The sequence below is a fragment of the Lepisma saccharinum genome, chromosome 1 (genome assembly GCF_977018435.1).
Source record: "Lepisma saccharinum chromosome 1, izLepSacc3.1, whole genome shotgun sequence".
Classification (NCBI taxonomy): domain Eukaryota; kingdom Metazoa; phylum Arthropoda; class Insecta; order Zygentoma; family Lepismatidae; genus Lepisma; species Lepisma saccharinum.
The window spans coordinates 75470660-75493152 of NC_139229.1; the positions used below are offsets into that span (position 1 = coordinate 75470660).

The following is a 22493-nucleotide window of genomic DNA, read 5'->3' on the forward strand; positions in this document are numbered from 1 at the left end:
CAGACTGGCTGGCCATATTTCATTCGCCCTTGACCAAAATTCCCTAACAACAACACAGCTCCTTTGGAATTCTTTTTACTACTGTAGTTCTAATCTGCTGGAGATGAGAGCCCTTTGGGAACTCCCCCCCAGGAAGGAAACAAAAGCGAGAAACAAATTGAGACACATTAACAAGAACAAATCATCTGCAAATGTAAAGAAATAGCTTCATCTTCCGAAGCTATAGGTATGCTTCAGTGATGAATTCAGAGAGCAAACCTTTACCAAATATGTTCTTAGGAATGTTTACGACGTGGATTTTTCTCGCATTTACAAGTCGTTAACTGTATGCTAATTGCAGAGGTCGCTGTGGCTTTCAATTGATTCCATTGTTGCGCATATACACCTTGTACCAGTTGTTCAGCTGCAGATTGAAGAAGGGTATTTCACATTTGTTGCACGTTCCCGATCATCAACAACTATAATTACAGGTTCCGAAAACAATAAAACTGACATGGTTAAAATACATGATCAGTGCCGGATCTACAAATCTTGAGCCTCCCCGCAAAATATTACCAAAAGCCCCGTCTACCTACCAATCTTTACACAAACACACACACACATATATATACACATATAATATATAATGATTCAAACGTACCTTAACACCCCCTATAAAAGCCAAGGGAGTTAGGCTGGGTATAATTGATCATGATAGAAACAGGTTAGCCTTAGGGGGGAACCACATTGGTGTGTTCCAAGCGGACGTCCGCTATATTGAATTCAACTCAATTTCTTCAAATGGGAAGGGGGTGATGTGATTGACAATGTTGTCTCACATCTGGAAAATGATATATTTGTTACAATCATGCAGTCGTAACTTCTTCCTGGTCAAAGATAGGTTAAAGATACATTCACCACTGTATTTCTCGTGAAATTCCAGCCTGTTTTAATTCTAGTCTGACTGGTAAAGACGGCTGCAGCATGGTGCTGATCACAGCACCTCCAAGATTTCCGACAACGAAAATATGCGGGGCCCACACACCGTAATTGTGCCTTCATGGCATGGTGCTATATGCACAGGGAACTTTAACTTTGTCTAAACCTGTATATATTGTATTCGTTTCTGTACCCCTGAGTACCTACGTTTATTTTTTACATACGTATATAAGAACCCTCTACTATGTCAATGGCTGAGGGCCTCCTAAAGGCTTACTTGTCTCCCCCCCCCCCATTGCGGGGTTTTGCGGCTTGTAGATCCGGCACTGTACATGATGATATTGATCCATATTTATTCTGTATTACAGCAATCAGCGGTGTTTACCGGTGATTACCGGTGTGGATTTCTCTCAGGCTAAATTCTTCAATAACGTCTCACTTTATAGTTTATTATTCCTTGTACTGTATGAAACTTCAAAGTTACGCTGCTTAAATTTGTAAAAAAATCTTCTTTCAAAGATGATCACTAAAAAGTTATAAAATTCTTTAGTAAGAAAATTATAAGCATTTGTTTTTACAGTTCCAAAGATAAAAACACCGATTACAGATGAAACTACATCTAAAACTACTACATTATTCCATGATGAAGTCATTGAATGCTTATTCGCGTTTCTCTTCACCAACTCATCTTCGCGATTAGCCAAAAGTGGCAGAAATGCCAGTAAAATAAACCAAATCAACCAACCAAATCATTCACGTGTCGCCTGGACACCTACACTCTGTCCCAGGAGTCTGTGCAGCAAGCGGACGAAAGCAAGTAGTGACTCGCGAAAGGCTCCACCAATGAACGCGTGAGAGAGGAAGTGCGTGAATGCAAGGGCAACGCGACTTCAGCTACAAACCGTTTGTAGGCAGCGCGCATTGATTTGCCCCGCCCACTCGCTTCCACACCTTCTCTGCCGTTATGCTTGGCGTTGCTTCACAGGCCACTGGGACGGACTATAATCGAGATGCATCGTCACAAATGCAAAAAAGTGTCGTTACATAACCAAGCATTGATATGTTGACAAGAACGACAACACATGTACAGTGGAATCCATGAGTATAACCGCGCAAATTGTCCACCGCCACGTTCGTACACTTTATTTGACCCAATAAGAGCTTCAAGAATTAAAAGAAAACTCAAAACAAGCTGTTGACAACTTCTGCACCAGCATATATACAAATCCATTGCTTAAAACATATAAGCTGTAAGAGATAAATTAATGAAAATAGCCATGGACATTTTGCACGGTAATACTCATTGTTCCCACTGTACAGTACATATACCCTGGTATGTAATTTCCACCATCCAAATTTATTTCCGTTAAACTAGCTTTAACATGTCAAAAACCCGGTGGAGGCCCATAGTGGTTCGGATTCCACTTTAAACTCTAGGTCCAGTCTCGATTAGCCTTACAGTGTATAAAGTGAACTTAAAACACCAACTCAACCCAACATGTCAAAACATGAAAAATCATATGAAAACCTTATATTGTGTACTGTACCTCGACAACCTCTAGAGAATACAATAATGTACCCGTAGTTTGTATTGTTTTACGAGTTACGCGCACAGTTTAAAGGATTTCTCGAAAATTGTTGTACTATAGAAAGCATGTTTCCTCATTTCTATAACATATGAACTCCTTATGGATAAATAAATTTAATGTAAAAATATATTAGTATCTCTCAATTTCACACTGCAATTTTTAATAGAACAAAAATTGTGACAAACGCAAGATTTTAACGAGCATTACCTAGTTCTACATTAAACGTTGAGCGATGTACACCTACATTGAATTGTTTTCTTATTTTGCAGCTGTTTCGTACCAGCCATGCTTGGGGCGATGGGTGTCGATCTCCTTGTCGAAAATTACAGTGACTTCTTCGAAAGGAAAACAGGTACGCACTAAATATTTACGTTTCAATAGTTCTTTTACGTTAAGTTCTAGTCAAGCTATAGTTTTCTCTCATAATGTATACATGCGTGTTCGCAAAGGCTAGCAGACATAAATTCAACATTACTTATTGCATAAAATCAACTTTCAAAAGTATTCCTTTGGCTCAGTCAGAAATAATTATTCTTGAAGGAAGAAACGCTTTACAATGGTTATAGAAATTATATGCACTGGCAGATGTGAGTTTTAAGAATATATTTCTCTAACAACATTTATTAGCGATTCTATTACCTTGCTGAAATATATATTTTTTTAAAAACTATCACTACGTGTAAAATGTGTGAGAATTTTCGGAATTATAGGACCAACTCACACTCCCTTATCTTCTTGATAATATAAAGTTGGTTCGACATAAGAAGATTTGACTGAAATATAGTATCATTGGTAATTACTGGATTGAATTTGGTTTATGTTACTTAGTTTTTCTGCAACATTTTGCTAATCGAGAAGGTGGATATGATTGATAATTGATTGATTTATTAAGTTGGTGTTTTAAGTTCATTTTATGCACAGTAAGGCTAATCGGGACTGGACCTGCAGTTTAAAGTTGGATCCGAACCACGATGTGCCTCCACCGGGTATCGAACCCGGGATCCCTTGATTACAAGGCGACGACGGTATGACTGAGGATATGATGAAATTGATGAAGGGACACTCACAAAGAACACCTACTATGCCCTGGACGGGATTCGAACCTGGAAACCCTGGCGTCGTAGCGCGTAGGGGTCGGCAGATTTGGTAATTGCTGAAAGAAGGGTGTAATTACTCGTATGTTATAATACACGTAAAAATTCCTTGCATATCATCACAAGAAATAAGACACGCTTACGTCCAATATGTACATTTGTAGAAAGATAAAACGCAAATTACACTCAAAGTAACTATTTCTGTAACTTTTATTTTGTAGTACAGAGTGATGAGAATATCAGTGACGTCAAGTTCAAATACTACGTATTAAGGATCAAAGTGACATTTTCGTTATTCTCCGTCGCCTTTATGCAACATTTGGCTAACTTGGACGATAAGGATGAATGATAATTAGGTGGAATTGGTTTAGGGACACCCAAACCCGGGAACTTCGTTGACGAGATCGAAAGAGAGCTGTAGCAAGCAAAAAAATGAGTGTAACAATCGAACCTATTTTACAAACAAATTTTCTTTAGGAATATCCTCTTTGTTTACTGCTCTCTTGAGATTAAATCATTCTGCTTTTTGCATTATATTTTAATTACAACTCTTAGACTTAGGTTATCTGGTAAACGAATACATGTTTTATACATAGAAGATTTTATTAACGTTTTTGTTAATTATCTCTCTATATACAGTGCTCGAAGTGAGGGGGGCGGAGAATTGTAATGTATTTTTCGAGAGATGCAACAGAAAATCACTACACCCCCAGCTAGCAGAATTCTCGCAAAGCATCACCCAGCTGTCTCAATGTCACCATATTAAATCATAGCAGCATCCCGAGCCAACCCCAGGTTTAAACCAAACATTTCCCCAGCTAACATTTTCCACTTCAGGCGCTGTCTATATGTACGTTTAAAATAAAACTTGTTATGAGTGAATGTTAGGGGCGAGGGGGTAAAAAAGTACAGACACTTGCTTTGCCCCTACAAAACCGGAACCTACGGAGGAAACAGCTTCTTTCGATGGCCTTTTTCTGTTACTGAAATGCAACTCCGAGTGTACTAGCGATACGAAAACTGATACATTTAATGCTCAGAATTATGAAGACAAAAATGTTCGTGCTACGTTACGAGTCTTTTTATCCCGGCATACTTTGTCCCTTTTTTTTGCCTTAAGAGACTTTCTCCTCTTGTTATTGACCTCAAAAATATGTTCCTTGACATTGGCCCTGCTTCTTAGCCCTGGGGAAGTCTCTCTTGGGCGTTCTTTCTTCATAGGTTTTCTTCATAGCCTCAGGTCGATTTCTTTGACTCGCTGCAATTGAAGAGAGAATAGTGTCATCTTCAGGAATTAACTTCGACATGCGTAGGATGCTAAGAATGGTGTTCCAGAAATAATTACTAGTTTTCCTCTTGAGGGAAGAGAATGTGGTGTGGCCTTCTTAAATCGCTCAAGTGCCACAAAGCTGATCAGCGTACTGTAATGTATAGTCCATGAGATGTAACTTCTCCTCCTTCCGCCAAAGCCTTATTCCGTTAGCAGGCGCGCCAGCTGAATGGCCAATCAGATATGGCTTTAGCAACATGCAACCGAAGCTGATTGGCTAATTTTTCACGCTATTATATCGAAAGAACTCTGGTTGAAAAAGATCATTTAGTTATACCTCACGAACAATAATTATTGAACTGTTGCTCTGAGGTGCCCCCGTGCCTCATCCTTTTTCAAACTCCTTTCGCAATGCATCTTGGGAAATGCTACAAATACACACGAAGGTAACTGTCTCACTGCACCAATTTACATAATCCGCGCTTGAAAACTCAAAGCCCCACAGAAATAAATACCTACGTTAATAATCTTTCGGATTTAGTGTTTTCTTACGATGACAAAACAGAAGCAAGAAACAATTACTGTTGGTGTTTTCCATATTTTCAATATAGTTATCAACTGAAAGTCTAAACATATTTCGATGAAGTTCAGATGGGCGTAAAACAAATTCTTACTTTCTCCAGTTATAATTTGGATATTTGGAATGTAATTATGTCTAGAAACTGTAAGACATTAGAGCTGGAAGAAAATTAATATTCAATATTTGACTTCTATTTTCTAGTGGGGATGAGTGATGATATGATGAAATTGATGAATGGACAATCACAAGCATCCATGCCCACGCCAGGATTCGAACCGGGACCCCTGGCGTCGTAGTGCGATGTGCTAAGCACTCCGTCACTGGCCGGCAGGAATATTCGAGTACAATTTATAGTACCTAAAGTGTTTAAAGGCGAAATATAGATTTCTTAGTAACATTTTTACAATTACCTTATAGCATTGGTAAGACAATGAACTAACGTTTGCATTATCTTTCAGATCCCAAAGTCAAATCATGGCTACTACTTGGAAACCCATTCACCATATGGGGTATCATAGCAGCTTACTTGTTATTTGTAGTAAAACTGGGCCCCCGGATTATGAAAAACAGGAAACCTTTAGAGATGAAGAGATTGTTAATTTTCTATAATCTAGCCCAAGTTGTGTTAAGTGTTTGGTTGGTGTATCAGGTGAGTAGATAATTTACAAAAATAATACATTTTCATGCTAACTTTTAAATTTGTATATTCGAATTGCTACATCTTGACCATTCATTTTCGTCGCTAAACAGACGAAAGGGTATTTTCTCGCACTGTTTCAGTTCTTCAGAGAAAGTGTCTATTTTTTTAATGCGTTACTTTCTATAACTCATGTGCATTTAAAACTACACGATAGAAATGAACATTGTTTTAGGGACGTGTTGATTCAGTATACTCAAAACTCCCCTATTTTAATGCTTTACCAGTCATAGCACCGAGACAAGACAAGACTTGACTCTGCAACAATACGTCAGTAAAATCAAGTAATCACACTCCGCCCTTCTACAGCTGACAATACCCTAGAAATGAACCTAGTAGGATACACCTCATTTCACCCTGCGAGAAAATGTTGTTAATCCGTCGCTGTTCAAATCCCAACGTAAAACTAGATTATGCTACATGTAACTACTGAACATTATACCGTGTGCATCTCCCAACCGAATTTTCCTATATTACTATATTAGAGGCTACTTACTTATCAATAACAAAACAAGTTACGGCCAAGGATCATAGGAATGAAAATACTTAAACGTGCAACCAGCGTTATTCCCGGCCTCCAATAGCATTTGAGCGCGGGCAGATTTCAAGAACAATGCTCGTCTGATTCGCTGTTCCGACCACCTGCTGTGGCGTGTAGGAAAAGTAACCCCGGAAGTAACCAATCACGTCGCCTACTTCCCCCAGTGACCAAACAGCTTAGGTTTGTTTGAGTCTGCTTTTAAGTCCACTTTGTGCACAGAATGGCTAATTGGGACTGAACCTACAGCTTGAAGTGAGATCCGAACCACTATGTTCTTTCAGCGAACCACTTGAATACAAGGTTACGACGTTACCACTGCGTCATCGGAGAGGTAAACCAACAGCCTACGTGAATGGGTGGGAAACTACAACGGCTCTAGTATAAATGATACTTTAACCTTCGATGCACTTAACAAAAATTTAAATTGTAAATCCAAAGAAACTATTACCACTTATTATCATCTTAACAGAAATTTAAATTCTAAGACATAAAAAGTGTTATCGAATTTGTAATGATCTTCCCAAATCACACTAACCATAATCAAAACCACTGGAAAAACTATCAGTTATTTAACACTAAGTTTAATGTAACAGCAGATAACTGCCGATTCAAGTTCACGAATCAAAAGCTGTACGAGGTATGTCCTCTAAATTAGGTAGAGAAATATAGTGCTATCTAGGTATGTGCATGGCACGTTTCAAGGAATGCTTGAAACGAATGAATTAGTACATATTACAGGGTGGGAAATAACCTTTTGCTAGGGGTCCACAGTAAAAAGTAACAACAATTAAGAAATTATGGTAATACCAAATGTTTACTACGACAATTGTGGTTTCAAAAACAAAATTATAAGTTAGTATGTCCGCAGTTTGCTTCTCTCACAGCACGAAGACGATCAGGGTAGGAGCTCAGAAGATTCGCAAACAGTCCGTATTCCATTGCATGTCACGGAGGACTTGTTCCAGATGTGCAAGGAGTGTTGGCCGGGAATAGCGGTCCGGTCCGCGTTCCACTATCATCAAGGACTCAACTGCGTCCTTCAGAATAGCCCCAAAGTGCTCCGCTGCATTGAGGTCCGGTGATGCACCCGGCCATTCAGAACTGTTGAAGAAGTCAATGCCACTTCGCCGAAGAAGGTCTTGGTTTCAGCATTTGCCTTGAAGCAAGGTGGTTTGTCGTGAACTAACTTTTAATTTTGTTTTTGTAACCACAATTGTCGTAGTAAACATTTGGTATTACCATAATTTCTTAATTGTTGTTACTTTTTCCTGCAGACCCCTAGCAAAAGGTTATTTCCCACCCTGTACTTTACATTAGTATCGTGTTCCTCGCACCTAGTGTGATATTTTCTCTTTCGAAATGTGTATTTAGCATTGGTTATAATTATTTTATGAAAAACTTATAATATTGAAAACTTTATATTTATGTGGGTGCTATTCTCTTTCGCAGGGTTTTAAGTCAGAAAAATTTGAGAAGTATAGCAATCCAGGATGCCAAGTCAGACCAGAAATTCGAGCTTCACATAACGACGAGGTAAGGATTCTATTTTATATTATCTTTCACACACGTCAGTATTACATGTACACACACACACACACACACACACACACACACACACAGCCACCAGCGTCAGAAGCGGGGAGACAGGGTGACGAGTCCCCTTCAATAGAAAAGAAACTACTTCGGATATTGATGCGTGTAAAATTCCATTTCCAAGTCATACAAAATTATTTTTTCACCGCAAATTCGGAAGAAAATATTGAAATTCCAAAATTATTGATTTAGAAATTGCTTTAACTCTGCCAACGGAATACTGAAATGCACACGTAAGATTATGCCTGGAATCTATGGTACACATACACAAACACAGAAGATGCCCATCACAAAATCTCTCAAAGTAGCAGTAAGCCTTTGGTGAGAAAACATGCCAATAATATTTCACACATACACATGTTACCATTGCTCATTGTTGACATCACCGGCCTCTGCACATCTGAATACTATTTCGAAAAATTCAGAAAGACCTTTATTGAACACGCTTTTTTCTTTTTACCGGTTGAGCTATCGACTGAGAAGTTCTGCAAGCAATGTCTGAAAACTTGATTTTATACTCACTCTAGGATCTCGCTTCTGCTTAATTCACATGTGTCATTTTGGTATGAAAATTGCATTTCGCAATTCTTACATCAGTAGGTTAGGCTCATCAAGTTTGATGCTTGTCACGTGATGTTTTGAAAGGCGAGGCTTTCTTTACGCGTCTGTGTTTCGAGGCAGAAGATAGAGATGTCAGGCATTCCTTGATCAGACGATAATTATCTTCTTAGCATGAATGTGAGACGTGTGAATGCATAACTATTAAAAGTACTCCTTGCTGTTTCGACAGCAAACAAGTAGAAATTCGGGATGACAAACACGCTCTAATAGTTGACTTTCACATTAAAAATCACTTAAGTAGGAAATAGCAATGATTAAATACCGCAGAATGAAAAAATAACTCTAAGGCAGGCGTAGAACAATAAAAACAAAATAATAAAGATTCGAAAAATAACCACAAGGCGATTAGACAATACAGATAATAATATGATCGCACTGAGTAACAAGACCTAAGTAATTATATACATGTAAATTACATCATGAGAACAACAATAAATCTATGACAATGAAGCCAACATGGTACTCACCAAGCAACATCTCAGCACCCATCTTCAGGATAGTCATTTTAAGGGTGACGGTTCCAGTAACATTCACTTATTGGTAGTTCACAAATTTGATAACAAGAGACTTGTTCTTTCCGTAAAATGTAGAATCTTCGAACTATCGCACTTTACCACTCACGAAATTGCCAGACATTTAAAAAGCGGCGTCTTCTCTACTCTTACGGGAGGAGGGGGGCGGTCCCCTAATAATTAGTACAAATAATATCATGTTTACACTATGTCCTGCCAAATAATTCAAAGCTAACGCATACATACTTTAGCAACGTGTCTGACAGGGAGTTGAACTGCGATGACGTAAATTCACACATAAATCGGATATATCGCAAATTGACAACCACGTAGCTATTCGACCACTCTTCAGGCATCTTCCCTACCATCAATCTGTAGGCACTATTCCAATCCTGTGTCTTCTGACAGTCTTGAGGATAAACTGATTCCCTCCTCCAAATCTGAAACAAGCAAACAAGACCAAATAAATTTATCACTCATCAAAAATATTTTGTAACAGAATTAAAATTTTGAATTCAAAATTCAAAATAATTTGATCCGAGCCTTGAAAAATAATACAATATCCAAAATATTGCATTAATATAAGAGTGTTTTAATATCATTTAACATTTATTTGTTTTACAGAATTTACAGATCTACTGTTGCTCTTTTATAGGTTAAAACTGCAGTATGGTGGTACTACTTTGCCAAGGTCACGGAGTTAATGGACACAGTGAGTATTAGTAGACTTCTAATATAGAATATCATTTTTATTATCATTATGTCTCATATTACATGGCGAAGTCAAGGCTGTCAACCATATACCTTATATTAAACATAATGTATTAAACACGAAGTAGCTACTTTTCTCATTTCACATGTCCCTAAACGTACGAACGCACCAACCCACCCACACAATACTCATACATGCAAGTCGCATCACGCTGAGCAGTGTGTATAAAGCATGGAATACAGGGATCGGGGTTCGAATCCCGGTCTGAGCATGGGCGTCCTCATCTTCATCTTCGCAATTGCCAAAAGGAGCAGAAAAACGAAGTAAAATAAACCAAATCAATCAATCAAAACATGGAATACAAAATGTAGAATAATATTCTACTGAGTACAAGATATTTCAAACTATACATTCATTCATACATTGTACATTAGCGACACACTTCCAATTTTCGATTCTCTCCTAGAATCTGCCAATGTTCTGATATTTCGTAAGAAATATATTATTTTTAGCGATTTGCTGACGGTATTTTCAACTATATTTTAACTATTATCTAAATTTTCCGAGTTATAGAAATGAAACCATCCGAAAAATTTATTTTTCCCAATTTAGATGAACATTTAGATGGGCTTTTTCGTAAAACATAAATAAAACTGTATTAAATTGGTAATTTTGATGGGATTATTTGATAATGAGCCAGAATTACTAAAGAAAATTGGTGCCGGTGGAAATAGTTTGTTTCTTGCCTATTAAGCAAATGTTTCTTCATGAATATGGACACAGTCTCTATCTATTAATTAACCCGTCGCTCGACAGCCCGTAAGGGCCTTGGCCTATCTCCCGACTGCCAGTCTCCCTCCCATAATCCTACCTAGAGGTGTGGAGATCCTCAACCAGTAATGGGCTGACGTGGGGTCAGCACGTCCAACTCGCAGTCGTTATAGGAGATTTTTTATGAGCGGGTTAAGCTACTCACTCGTAGCTCCCCAATTTCCTCACGATGGTGGGTGGTCACCGGTCCTATACACAGGCCGAGAACCCAGAGACTGAACCCAGGTGGACGCGAACCCATGCCGTCCCGTAGTGGGAGCTCATAGCACATCGCCTTAGACCGCACGGTCACGGAGGAGGACAGTTTCTCTCTATATATTGTCAATTTGAAGCTCAATTATTTAAATATTCGTTATATCCAGTGCGGTATTCGAACAATTGCCAGGGGAAGGGGATGGGAGAATTCCAGTAACTTCCATTGAAGAAATGGGATAAATATATATATACGATCCACACAGGCGCTAAAAGTTGGCAAGCAGAGTATGGGCTGCAGAAACCTGAAATGGGGATTCATTCACATCACCCTTCAAATACCACCTTGGTTATATCCCTCCTTTTGTCAAACCTAACACCATTAAGCCTTGTTTCCATGATAACCAAAAACTCAATATGCTGACCAAGGCAGATTTATTATTATTATTATTAACATAAACTAAACGTTACGTTTCAACCTTCTAGCAAGGTCTTCATTAGACTCTGTACCAAATACAAATGAAATAAGGTACAAAACAGGAAGATAACTGGGTTATTTTTGTGTATATATATATATCTTCCTGTTTTGTACCTTATCTCATTTGTATTTGGTACAGAGTCTGAAGAAGACCTTGCTAGAAGGTTGAAACGTAACATTTAGTTTATGTTTTAAAATAAAATAAATTCTGCCTTGGTCAGCATATTGAGTTTTTGGTTGTCAAGCCTGTTATTTATAATATTGAGATTTGTGAAAAAGATTGTAAAATACACTGGCTGACAAAAAAAGTTAAGCACCCAGAAGGAGTGGTTGGACGTGAATGAAACTACATATGCTGAAAGTCCATGTACCTTTATTGAACTGATTACAATATAGGATGCAAGAGTCAAGGCCGTTGGCAGTTACAGGTGGAATGGTGGCTCAAGGTCAGTAGGGTGTCGCACCCCCTCTGGCCACAATGCATGCCCTTATGCGGTTCGGAATAGTGTCAAACAGCCTTTGGATCCTCTCCTGAGACACGTTCATCCACGGGTGTTGCAGCTGTCGCTCCAGATCCCGCAGGTTGGCACTAGGACGGAGTCTCCGTCCAATGTCATCCCACACATGTTCAATGATGGAGAGGTCCGGGGATCGTGCTGGCCACGGGAGGACCTCAACATGCTCTAGGCAGTTCATAGACACATGGGCTGTGTGTGGGTGTGCATTATCTTGTTGGAACACTGTCCCAGGGTGCTGTGCCATAAGGGGTAGGACGTGTGGACGCAGAATGTCTGTGACATATTGCTGTGCCGTCAAAGTCTGTCAAAGCACTATTAGAGGTGACCTGAACGCATATCCAATGGCTACCCACACCATGATGCCAGGGGTCACACCTGTGTGTCTCTCCACAATGTAGGCAGGATGTGCCCTCTGCCCTCGACGCCGCCACACCCGCACACGATGGTCATCGGAGGTCATGGAGAAGTGGGACTCATCACTGAACATGATGCGACGCCATTCGTCCTCTGTCCATGCCTCCCGAGCCCTGCACCACACCAACGGCAGGCATCGGTGTTGTGGTGTCAATGTCAACCGGCGCATGGGGCGGTAGGACCCAAATCCGGCAGATGCGAGTCGTCGAGACACTGTGCGGGAACTCACAGGATGTTGTAGAGTGTCCAGTACATGTTCTCGGATGACGGGTGCCGAACTTGTGGAATCCCGCACTGCTTGGAGCGCCATATGACGGTCCTCCCTTGGGGTGGTGTTTCTTGGTCGACCTGAACCTGCACGACGTGCATGGGTGCCCTCATGTACCCATTGATTCCAACATCGGCCCACTGTGACATCTGAATGGCCCACATGCCTGGAAATTGCCCGATACGAGCAACCTGCCTCATGCAGTCCCACAATGCGGCCTCTGTCAAATGCTGTCAATTGCTGGATCGGCTGTCTAACGCATCTGCGAGGCATCGCCGGTGCTTCGTTTCCCTCTCTGAACTTCGTGCTGCACTGTCTGACTCACAGCAGGTGACTGGTCCCACCTTATCAGGAACAGGAGGTGACATCACAAATGCCCTCTGGTGGGCGTTCTACACATTACAGATCCTTATACATCTAATCATTTACTCACACATCAATGGTATGCATGTATACCGAAATGGGGTAATCTTCGACCACTCCTTCTGGGTGCTTCACTTTTTTTGTCAGCCAGTGTATTTAGCTATCTAGCTAAATACAAAATTGTAATATCGCACCAACGCTTACAAAATGCCGTCCTTCTTGCCACTTCGCTGCCAGTAACATGCCAACCCAGAAATTTCCTAAAAGGAGGGAGTCCGCTTGTCGGCAATGTCCTTTTTTCTTTAGAAAATCTGATCTCATCAGAGTGTATATAAAGCAAGCCTGGTCCGCAGTCTTACATGATATGGTAAGTTTGACAGATAAGAGTGATACATAAGACGCGGCTGCACTATTCATGCTCTCCAAAAACACCATGGATGAAGCATTGATAAGTGTGTACGGTGAGAATGAAAAAAAATATTAGCATCACTCACTGTGGTCTCGAGAGTGATTACTTAAGGGGGAGAGGGACAATTTCCCCTAGGTTCTTCTCTCTGAGGCAGCTGGAAGCACTGTTGCCTACTTAGCTCTTTTGAGGCCAGATCTGGCTCTTTCGTGCACTCGCTTGGCTGTGAACTGTGGCACCCGCCCCCTGCCCCACTATGCATCACTAGCCCCAGACATAGACCAACTTTTGCCATGCGTATACATTTTGCACGTGACGTAATATTATTATATTTGCTGCGTCGTCTCACCCCCCCCCCCTTTACCTCCCCAGCTAATTTTTAGATAGCGCTTTGACTGAGGTGAAGATGACAATATTGTTATCCGGTAATTCTTTATTTTCGATTCATACAACCATTGGTCGATTTTTGAGATGGGTGAGGCCGTCAGATCTAGAAGGTGAAAACTAAGAATAGATTGTCATCACTTTAAAGTTACCGGTAATAGCAGCACCCCCTCCCCACTCTCTTGACAACTAAAATTACCATGGGAGGCACTTTTTCCAGCCTTCGTAAATCTAGCTCCTTGAAAGTCAATTTAGCTCAATTTAAGGTGAAATTTAGCTCTTTTATGCACATCAGGTTTGGCAACACTGCCAGGATGGCTGTAGGAGGCAAGAAGAAATGCATTACGCTTATAGGAGAATTATCTTACTCGTTTTCTTGGAGATATCAAACTTCCGATGGCGGAAAAAAATATATGATCGGGTAAAGGATCCATTGAAGATGATATTTGCGCTAGAAATAGTCGAAACTCCCATTTGTTTAGCCGTAACTTCAATTTGAAGTTGTCTCTCCATAAGGAATACATGAGATTCTGTAAATACGTATTCATCACATTTTTCAAACATGGTATCTAGCTTAATAATAAACTTTAAAAGCCGCTTCCACTTGCAACATGGGGAGAAATTCATACTCTCAAATTATGCGTGGATTTTCTTTAGTAGCAGTGACCATTCCGACGATATTTAAATAAATGGATGCCTGGTGCGAAATTGTCCCGTGAATTACGGCAGGAACATGGGAATAGGCATAATTAATTACGTATGTATGTGGACACCTACTGCAAATTATTATCGCTAGTATCCCCAGAAATTGAAAAACAAGTCATTGCTCGTCCAACATCAACGAGGCCTGTCGCAAAATTATGCGAAGTTCGTTTTGTTTGAAAACAAAGCCCCAGCTCATCCTTCTTTCAAGCGGTCGTCAAACCTCATTCAGTTCATGCAAGACGTCAGACTTGCCGTCCACGCGTAATGTTTTGTTTGATCCGTCTGGCATCATCATGCAAGACTGACGGCAAAACATTGCGTGTGGGCCAGGCTTTGAGAAGGTCGTGTGCAAGAGTTCTCTGGCGGTCAGGACCTGTTTTCATTGGCTGAAGCGCGGTGAGAGCGTCGTTAGCCGTTTATACCCTTAATTGCGTTGCTACAGGAAAAACATGTAGGCCTATACAGATTTGTGTCAAATGACACATTTTGGATTGCGTGTGTACACTGGTCCTGGGTATTTGTGAGTGTTCCATCATCAATTTCACGCTCATCGTCGTGATGAACCAAAAGTGACCAAAAAAATCATTTCATGTCATCTTCACATGTTTATGACATTACAAAGAATAGCGTTACGCAAGATTGCTGCACAATGTATTTTCTGATGCTGATAATGCTGCGTAATGAACAGCCTACTTCCTGGCAAGTGCATGAAATATGTGCGTGGACATATTGCAGCTTTCGCACAATGAAGAGTAGAGGACATGCTTACGCAGCATTGCAAACAAGCAGGCAATTACTCAACTTTGGCCAGTCCGGATGTAACTTAAGAGACAATAAGACCTCGTGGGAAATGGAAGACCCACGTAACAGTTCCTTGAGGTCCAAGGCCCAACAATTGGGGTTTCGTTTGAATCCCTTCTCCGCTGTTATTCTAGACTGGAGTCTGCTGCCCCCTTTTTTTTTCAGCAAACCATCCGACTTTGGGGCTCCAAAATGGATTCGGATAACGAAAATTTAGATCTCGGTTTATGAAACCGAAGTTCGGATATCAGATTCTGAAACCAAGGTTTAGATATCGGATTCTGGAACTGAGGTTCAGATATCGGATTTTGAAATCAAGATCCGGGTATCGCGTTCTGAAATTGATATTCTGATATTGGGATTTGGCATCGAGGTTCGAATATAGCGTTCTGAAATAAAGATACGGGTATGGGGCTCTGAAATCGAGATTCGTATAACGGGTTCTGAAATCGAGATTAGGATATCTTGCTCTGATATCTAGATTCAGAAATCGGGCTCTGAAATTGTAATTCGGATATCGGACTCTGAAATCCAGAATAGAATATCAGGCTCTGAAATTAAGATTCTGAAGTGGGGTTCTGAAATCGAAATTCGGTTATTGGGTTCTGAAATTGATATTCGGCTATTGGGTTCTGAAATGGAGATTCGTATATCGGGTTCTGAAATCGAGATTAGGATATCTTGCTCTGAAATATAGATCCTGAAATCGGGCTCTGAAATTGTAATTCAGATATTGGGCTCTGAAATCTGGAGTAGGATATCAGGCTCTGAAATGGAGATTCTGAAGTGGGGTTTTGAAATCGAGATTCGGATATCGAAAACTAGAATCGAGTATCGTATATTGGATAATGATGTATTTCTGAACATAGTTTCAAACTGTTTTCGTCTCGATTAAAACAAGATTTTTTTCTGTATAAATGAAAAACGATTCGTGTAAACCATGGAACTTCCCGACAAATGCTGAATAATCACACGACCTTTCTTTCTCTTTATTGATCTAGCAAGTGAGTAAAAATCACGTACTTCGTGTGCTTACATAAGAAGAAGAGAAGAACAATGCAGAGCTATTAAGTGGGCCATCAGTTCGCCGAAAATACAGAGGGACGTGTTTGACTAATGCTTTTAATTCATCTCGCGTATTTACTTCCATTTCATCAACCTTCGGTGATGTTAAATTTTTCTTGTCCAATATATATATAGCCCCAATCCCACTGACTCACTGACATAAATGTTCTACATGAAGGAAGCCCCGGAAGCGAAAAACACCCGATTACGACCCCCCCCATGAAATTGTCCCAAAAGGCCGAGAAAATTAAAAAATCGCTCAATTGGCCCTTCCTTAAGGGTGAAGATGCCCTTTTCTCACGTCCTTAGCAACCGTTGCCACGGGCTTTTTTTGCAACGCACATTGTTTCCTTCAATTCTTAATTGTCGAGATACATTATATTTCTCACAGATCAATAGCACACAGATGAATGAACTCGTGGTTTTGAAATGGTGCCTGAAACAAGGGTAACATCTACATAAGAAGAAGATTCAGCCCAGATACAATTACGTATATATTGTTATACTCAATGCGTAAATATCTACATCGTGTTTGTTTTAACTAAATGTTTAGGGGGTATAAAGACATGCAATTCCTTAGAGCTTGCCGTGCCTGTTGTTTTCCATGGAAACGGACGTTGCTAGGGAACTTAAAGAAAGTTTATTTTCGCCCCGGAATCTACTGTAAGGGAATTATGCTAGACTTTTCGAATTTCAAAATACGAGAATTAGAATTTATTACAGAGGCAAGGTATTACAGAGGAAGGTCACGCATGCAAGCGTACAAGACGTGGCCAAAGGCCACGTCGAAAGTACCCGAGTCATCTAAGTATATTGTCCTGAATTATCATTTACTTGGAATATAATAATAAAAGAATAAAACTTAAATTGCTTTCCCGCGTGCAACAATTTGCTGCTATTGTCCCGATCTCAGGTGATTGGTTATTCAGGTCGTTTCAAGAAGTGAAAAAAAAATTATCTTTCACTCGTTTCTACAGGTGAAAAACTGCTTCGTGCCTTCCGTTGAAAGTAGAGTTCCTTGGTTGGTTGACTTAACAAGCATGAGGCCCGTGCCCAAACGGGGACCAAGGTGGCCATGCCCCCCACCCTCGAACTATGAAATATTTTAATGTGGCGTATAAAAACCAACGAAGATAACATTAATATCGATTTTAAAGATTTTGCAAGAATTTCGATTTTGTCCTTGCTTAAGAGAATGGGGGGCGGCGCATCTTGGCCTTGCGATCTAAGGCGTCATGCTTTAGGCTCCGTCTACGGGACGCGCGCAGGCTCGAGTCTCCTAGGGGAAGGGTAACAACTTTTCTCCTGAGATTTCGGCCTGTGTGTGCGACCGATGGCCATCCACCATCCAGAGGAAATTGGGGAGTTACGAACGAGTAGCGTAACCCTGTCACGAAAACCTACAACAACGACTGGGGGTTTGTCGTGCTGACAACACGCTACCCTGTAACTGATTAGATGATCTTTTGTCGGGACAATCCATTCTTTTTAATCGCTGTCCCGGGTTTTTTTCGAACCGCAGTCGTGATGCGAAATTGGTCAGTTTTTTTTTTCATTTTTGTTAACTCGTATTCAGACATGTTCTTCATTATAAGAATCATTGCTAATACGTATCATTTATTTTATAAATATTATATTATTTTCTAAACATAGAATTATAACGGCTTTTCATACCGGCTGGTCCAAAAGTCCCGGAACGGTCACATATCGTGAGAAATACACATCGAATCGGAAAACGAAAAAATACGTGTTTAATAAGTGAAAGAAAGCTATTCAATGATATCACACTTGATTCCCCACCCCCGCCCCCTGGGGGTGGGGCAACTATGAAATTTTAAATGGAAACCCCCCATTTTGTATTGTAGAATCGGAAAGAGGACTTCATTCCGAGTCCAACGAGCTATCAACCACCCCCAAAAATTTCACAGTTGCCCCCCGCCCCAACCCCAGGGGGCGGGGGTGGGGAATCAAGTGTGATATCATTGAATAGATTTCTTTCACTTATTAAACACGTATTTTTTCGTTTCCCGATTCGATGTGTATTTCTCACGATATGTGACCGTTCCGGGACTTTTGGACCACCTGGTATGTGCTGGTATAAGAAAATTAGAGGAAATTTGAAAACATTGTTAATTTGTGGAATACAGTACTATTCGAATACTTCTGAGAATTGAATGTAAACCATAACCACCAAGCTGTACGTCGTGTGACAGCCTTTGTCTGTAAGCAAATTGGTTGCTGATTGTCGCATCGGGGGAGGAGGGGGTCTTTATTTTGATCTGGCTGCAGTACGACCATAGCAGTGGTGGTCACATTTAGAAGTGCAACACGTCCGCAGGATTTTTTCCACAGAGTGACAAGCAAAGTATATTTTTCCAGGAGGGGGAAGAGGGGGGCAAAGGAGCCCTATTTCCCCTTATAATATTGTCGCCCCCTTAAAAAAATCTCTCCTTCAGTTTGAAGCTATCATGTTCTGCAACGCTCTTTTACAGATAAACATACATAACTGAGACTAAATGAAATTATGTGTGTGAAGTATATACAGGGTAATTCAAAATGAATGGTACAACTTTACACAGTTATTATGACGTTACTATTTATGATAGAAAATCAGACAAGGCATCAGCATGATGAAAAACTGTGGACCTTTTACTCACATGACAACCACGTGTAATGCGGTAAACGTCCAAACGATAATCAAGTGCATGCTATGCACGAGACAAGTCATTGTCCATGGTTTCGAAGACACTGACAATTCACAGTTGTAACTTTCGGAAGGGTGAAACATGTGCATTACTACCAAAACGCATGTGGAAATGTCTTTGCACCATTGTGAGTGAATCAGTTCTTGATAGCTCCAACACACAACACACAATACACAACTACTGCTCACTAGCCATTTTGCAACACTGGCGATCCTGGTGGAACAGCGGCAAAGTGAGAAGAAAACTACCATTATTTTTCTTTATATTGAGGCCATGTGTGATTTTCTATTATAAATAGTAACGTCATAATAGCTGTGTAAATTTGCACCATTAATTTTGAATAACACTGTACTTTTAAGTTGACATTTTCCAGGGGGGTTGGCTGTGTCCCCTATCCCCTTCCGGACATCCATGCTCAAACAGCATTCTTCTCCTTTGTTCACATTTTCGGACCTGTCCCCCATAAAGAAACTCGTGAGTACGGGCCGTGTAAGCAAAGTATATTTTTACTTAAAGATTAATTGGGAACATGAGAAGGACTTCATTTAAGGTAGCATCCAATCTTTTGCCAAATTAACTGATGAACAAGGATGGCGATAAGGTTGGGCAGCCTACCCTAAAAATTTCATCTGAAAGTGCCCGTAATGAGCACCTCTAACAAAATAGCAGCGATAATTTGTGGGTAAATTCAAGGTTATTAGAAGTATAGGTTGGGCCAATCCGTTGTTTACTCGTAATGACGAAACGACGGTAAGAGGTGAATTTATCCATGAAATGAATTCCAAATCTATGCGCTAGTGTTGCACTATGCAGATAGGAAACCACGCCAGAAACTGGACACCTGAAATCGAGTACACAAATGAGCATTTCCACCCATTTACATTTTGTGGCTTCAGACAAATTGAAAATAAATATCGATGGCTACTTATTGTTATGCGGGACAGAATATTATTGATCGGAACGGTAATTGTTTTTACATTCCGACATTCGGGAAATTTCTGAAATTTCCCGAGGCTCTGGAAATCTCAAATTCTACACGTCATTTTCACCTTAAGTAATTATCTTTGCATATCTGGAACGAAAACTAACTTTTTCCCATAAGTTCCAGTCACTTGCAATGTAGAAAACGTCAAGAATTAATATCGTTATAAAATGACCATTCGGTATTTCTCGACTGCTCGGGATCCAGAAAAGTAGGGAAGTCATTTGCTGAAGTCGGGATCGGGACGGAATTTTTCTTTCCGATCCCGGTCTCGACTTTTCGAGATACCGCACACCACTTGTTATTATTATTTATTTTAGTTCAGCACAAGATACATCTTCCAAGTACGTTGAACATAATATGCTGTGCATACCAGAAAAGTTCAAATGAGCATTTATGTACGCTATATTTACACTAGGCTATGCACTTGTATTTTTCCTCATTGTACAACATGTTTGTATGTTTATATTTTAACAAATGATGATACTTGCATTCCACTTATGTTTCTGACAAACTGTTAATTGTTATAAAATGTAAAATATATTCACATTCTCATCCTCTAATCATATATTTATGCCGTGCAAATAAGCAATAAATTTGATATTTTATAACTTGCACATTTGAAGCAATGATAGTATCATTCATTTGCATGTCAGAAGTTAAGTTTAAGATGATACAAGGTATATTTATTTAAACTCATCCTCATACCTATGTGGGAATTATGTAGAAATTAATGAAAATGAATAGTAGTATTAATCGTGACAATAGATTGCGTGAATAATTAGCGATATGAAGTCTCGCAGCAGCGGTCCTTAACAATCATATGAAATATGAATTTGAGAAAGGTGGATGAATTGTGCGCTCCTAAGGATAATTACTCATAGTCGGACATGTAATGGAGTTAAACGAATTGTAAAGAGTAAAGACACATACATTTTGATTGGAATACTTTCAATCCGTCAATACTTTTTTCTTCGGGGCAGAAATATAGTTTTCTTGAAACATTAATTTAAAACAAAATTAAAGGCGTACAGCCAACTACAAAGATTAATTCATTGAGTTCCATTCACTTGATCATACAAGTATAAGTTTTACTATGTTATGAGACATGTCAATAATATTAATGTCTAATTTTGAATACAAGGAATTAACCTATAGTCTAGTTTTATCTATTAAGTTAGTAAAAACAATAATACTTTAAGAAAGTTAAGAAGTAATGTAGTGTATTTTGTAATAATAAGAAAAAGTTTTAAAGTTAATGTCCATTAATGGAAAATATGACACAAATAATCTTCTATATAACAAATGTTACATTAGCAAGCTCCTTAGTGTGGTTCTAAATTTAGATGTATTTTTATTCTTGAAGAGATAGATAATACGAGTAGTAGGCAAATTGTCCATCGTTATTTTCATTTTTTTCTTATCCTGTGTTGTTTTAAATAATGGAAGGCAGATGTTGTCCTCTGCTTATTTGATCACCAGATTGTGGAAAACAGACTGGAGGAAAATGGTGAAGGGCAATTCGCCTACCATTTCTTTTGCCATTGGTGTACAATTTTCTCTCGCTTTTCCCTACATATTCACATAAAGCAATAAAAATACAAACTGCTAATTTTTCATTCTATTTTGGTTATTTATTAAACGGTACGTGTTTGTATTTATATTTGATAAATTTACTTTGCTCTACCGACCATTTAAGTCAATTGAGATGATGAAGAAGTTTTAAAATATATTAATGACCAATCACAGTTCCCCTTCCTTATAAGATCGACTACAAGAAAAAGAACATTCGTCGAAAAGTCCCCGCACACGTTCCTCCTCTTCCGTTCAACTCGGACTATAAGAGAGCGTGCTCCACTCTTCTCCCCATCCCCTCCACACTGGAGTACGGTGCACAGGAGTCGCGAGTCTGCGCAGGTTTCTTTGCTTTTGGTTCCACTAACTATAATAGTAATATAAAAATGTACACTCACCTCACTTAGTTATCCGGCAGTTTGTTTCTTTATACATCATATTTGGAGAAGATACAATTCAATCTATAGGTGTACACTGTATATAATACACCTTATTACTGACTTCCTTGACCCTGGATGTACAGGGACAAGGAAAACAAAGAAAAGAGCATGATTTTCTCTTCGGAGAAGATGTTGAACCTAAACCAAAAATAACACAAATAATGAACTCGACAATGTAAATTGATGAGATTTAGTAAATCATTTGATGAAGTGAACTAATTCTGAGTGGACTAATCGCA

General features: G+C 39.6%; 1 protein-coding gene across 2 annotated transcripts in view; it reads left to right on the forward strand.

The window, feature by feature from the left end:
- The window catches only part of LOC145996612 (very long chain fatty acid elongase AAEL008004-like), a 48930-nt gene that overhangs the window by 18751 nt on the left and 7686 nt on the right, over positions 1 to 22493 (forward strand). For both annotated transcript variants that reach the window (XM_083133202.1, XM_083133196.1), the window contains exons 2-5: positions 2777 to 2859; positions 5910 to 6100; positions 8139 to 8222; positions 10071 to 10127. In XM_083133202.1, coding sequence (XP_082989328.1) covers positions 2793 to 2859; positions 5910 to 6100; positions 8139 to 8222; positions 10071 to 10127 — 399 coding nt within the window. In that variant the 5' untranslated portion in view covers positions 2777 to 2792. The remainder of the gene's footprint in view (positions 1 to 2776; positions 2860 to 5909; positions 6101 to 8138; positions 8223 to 10070; positions 10128 to 22493) is intronic.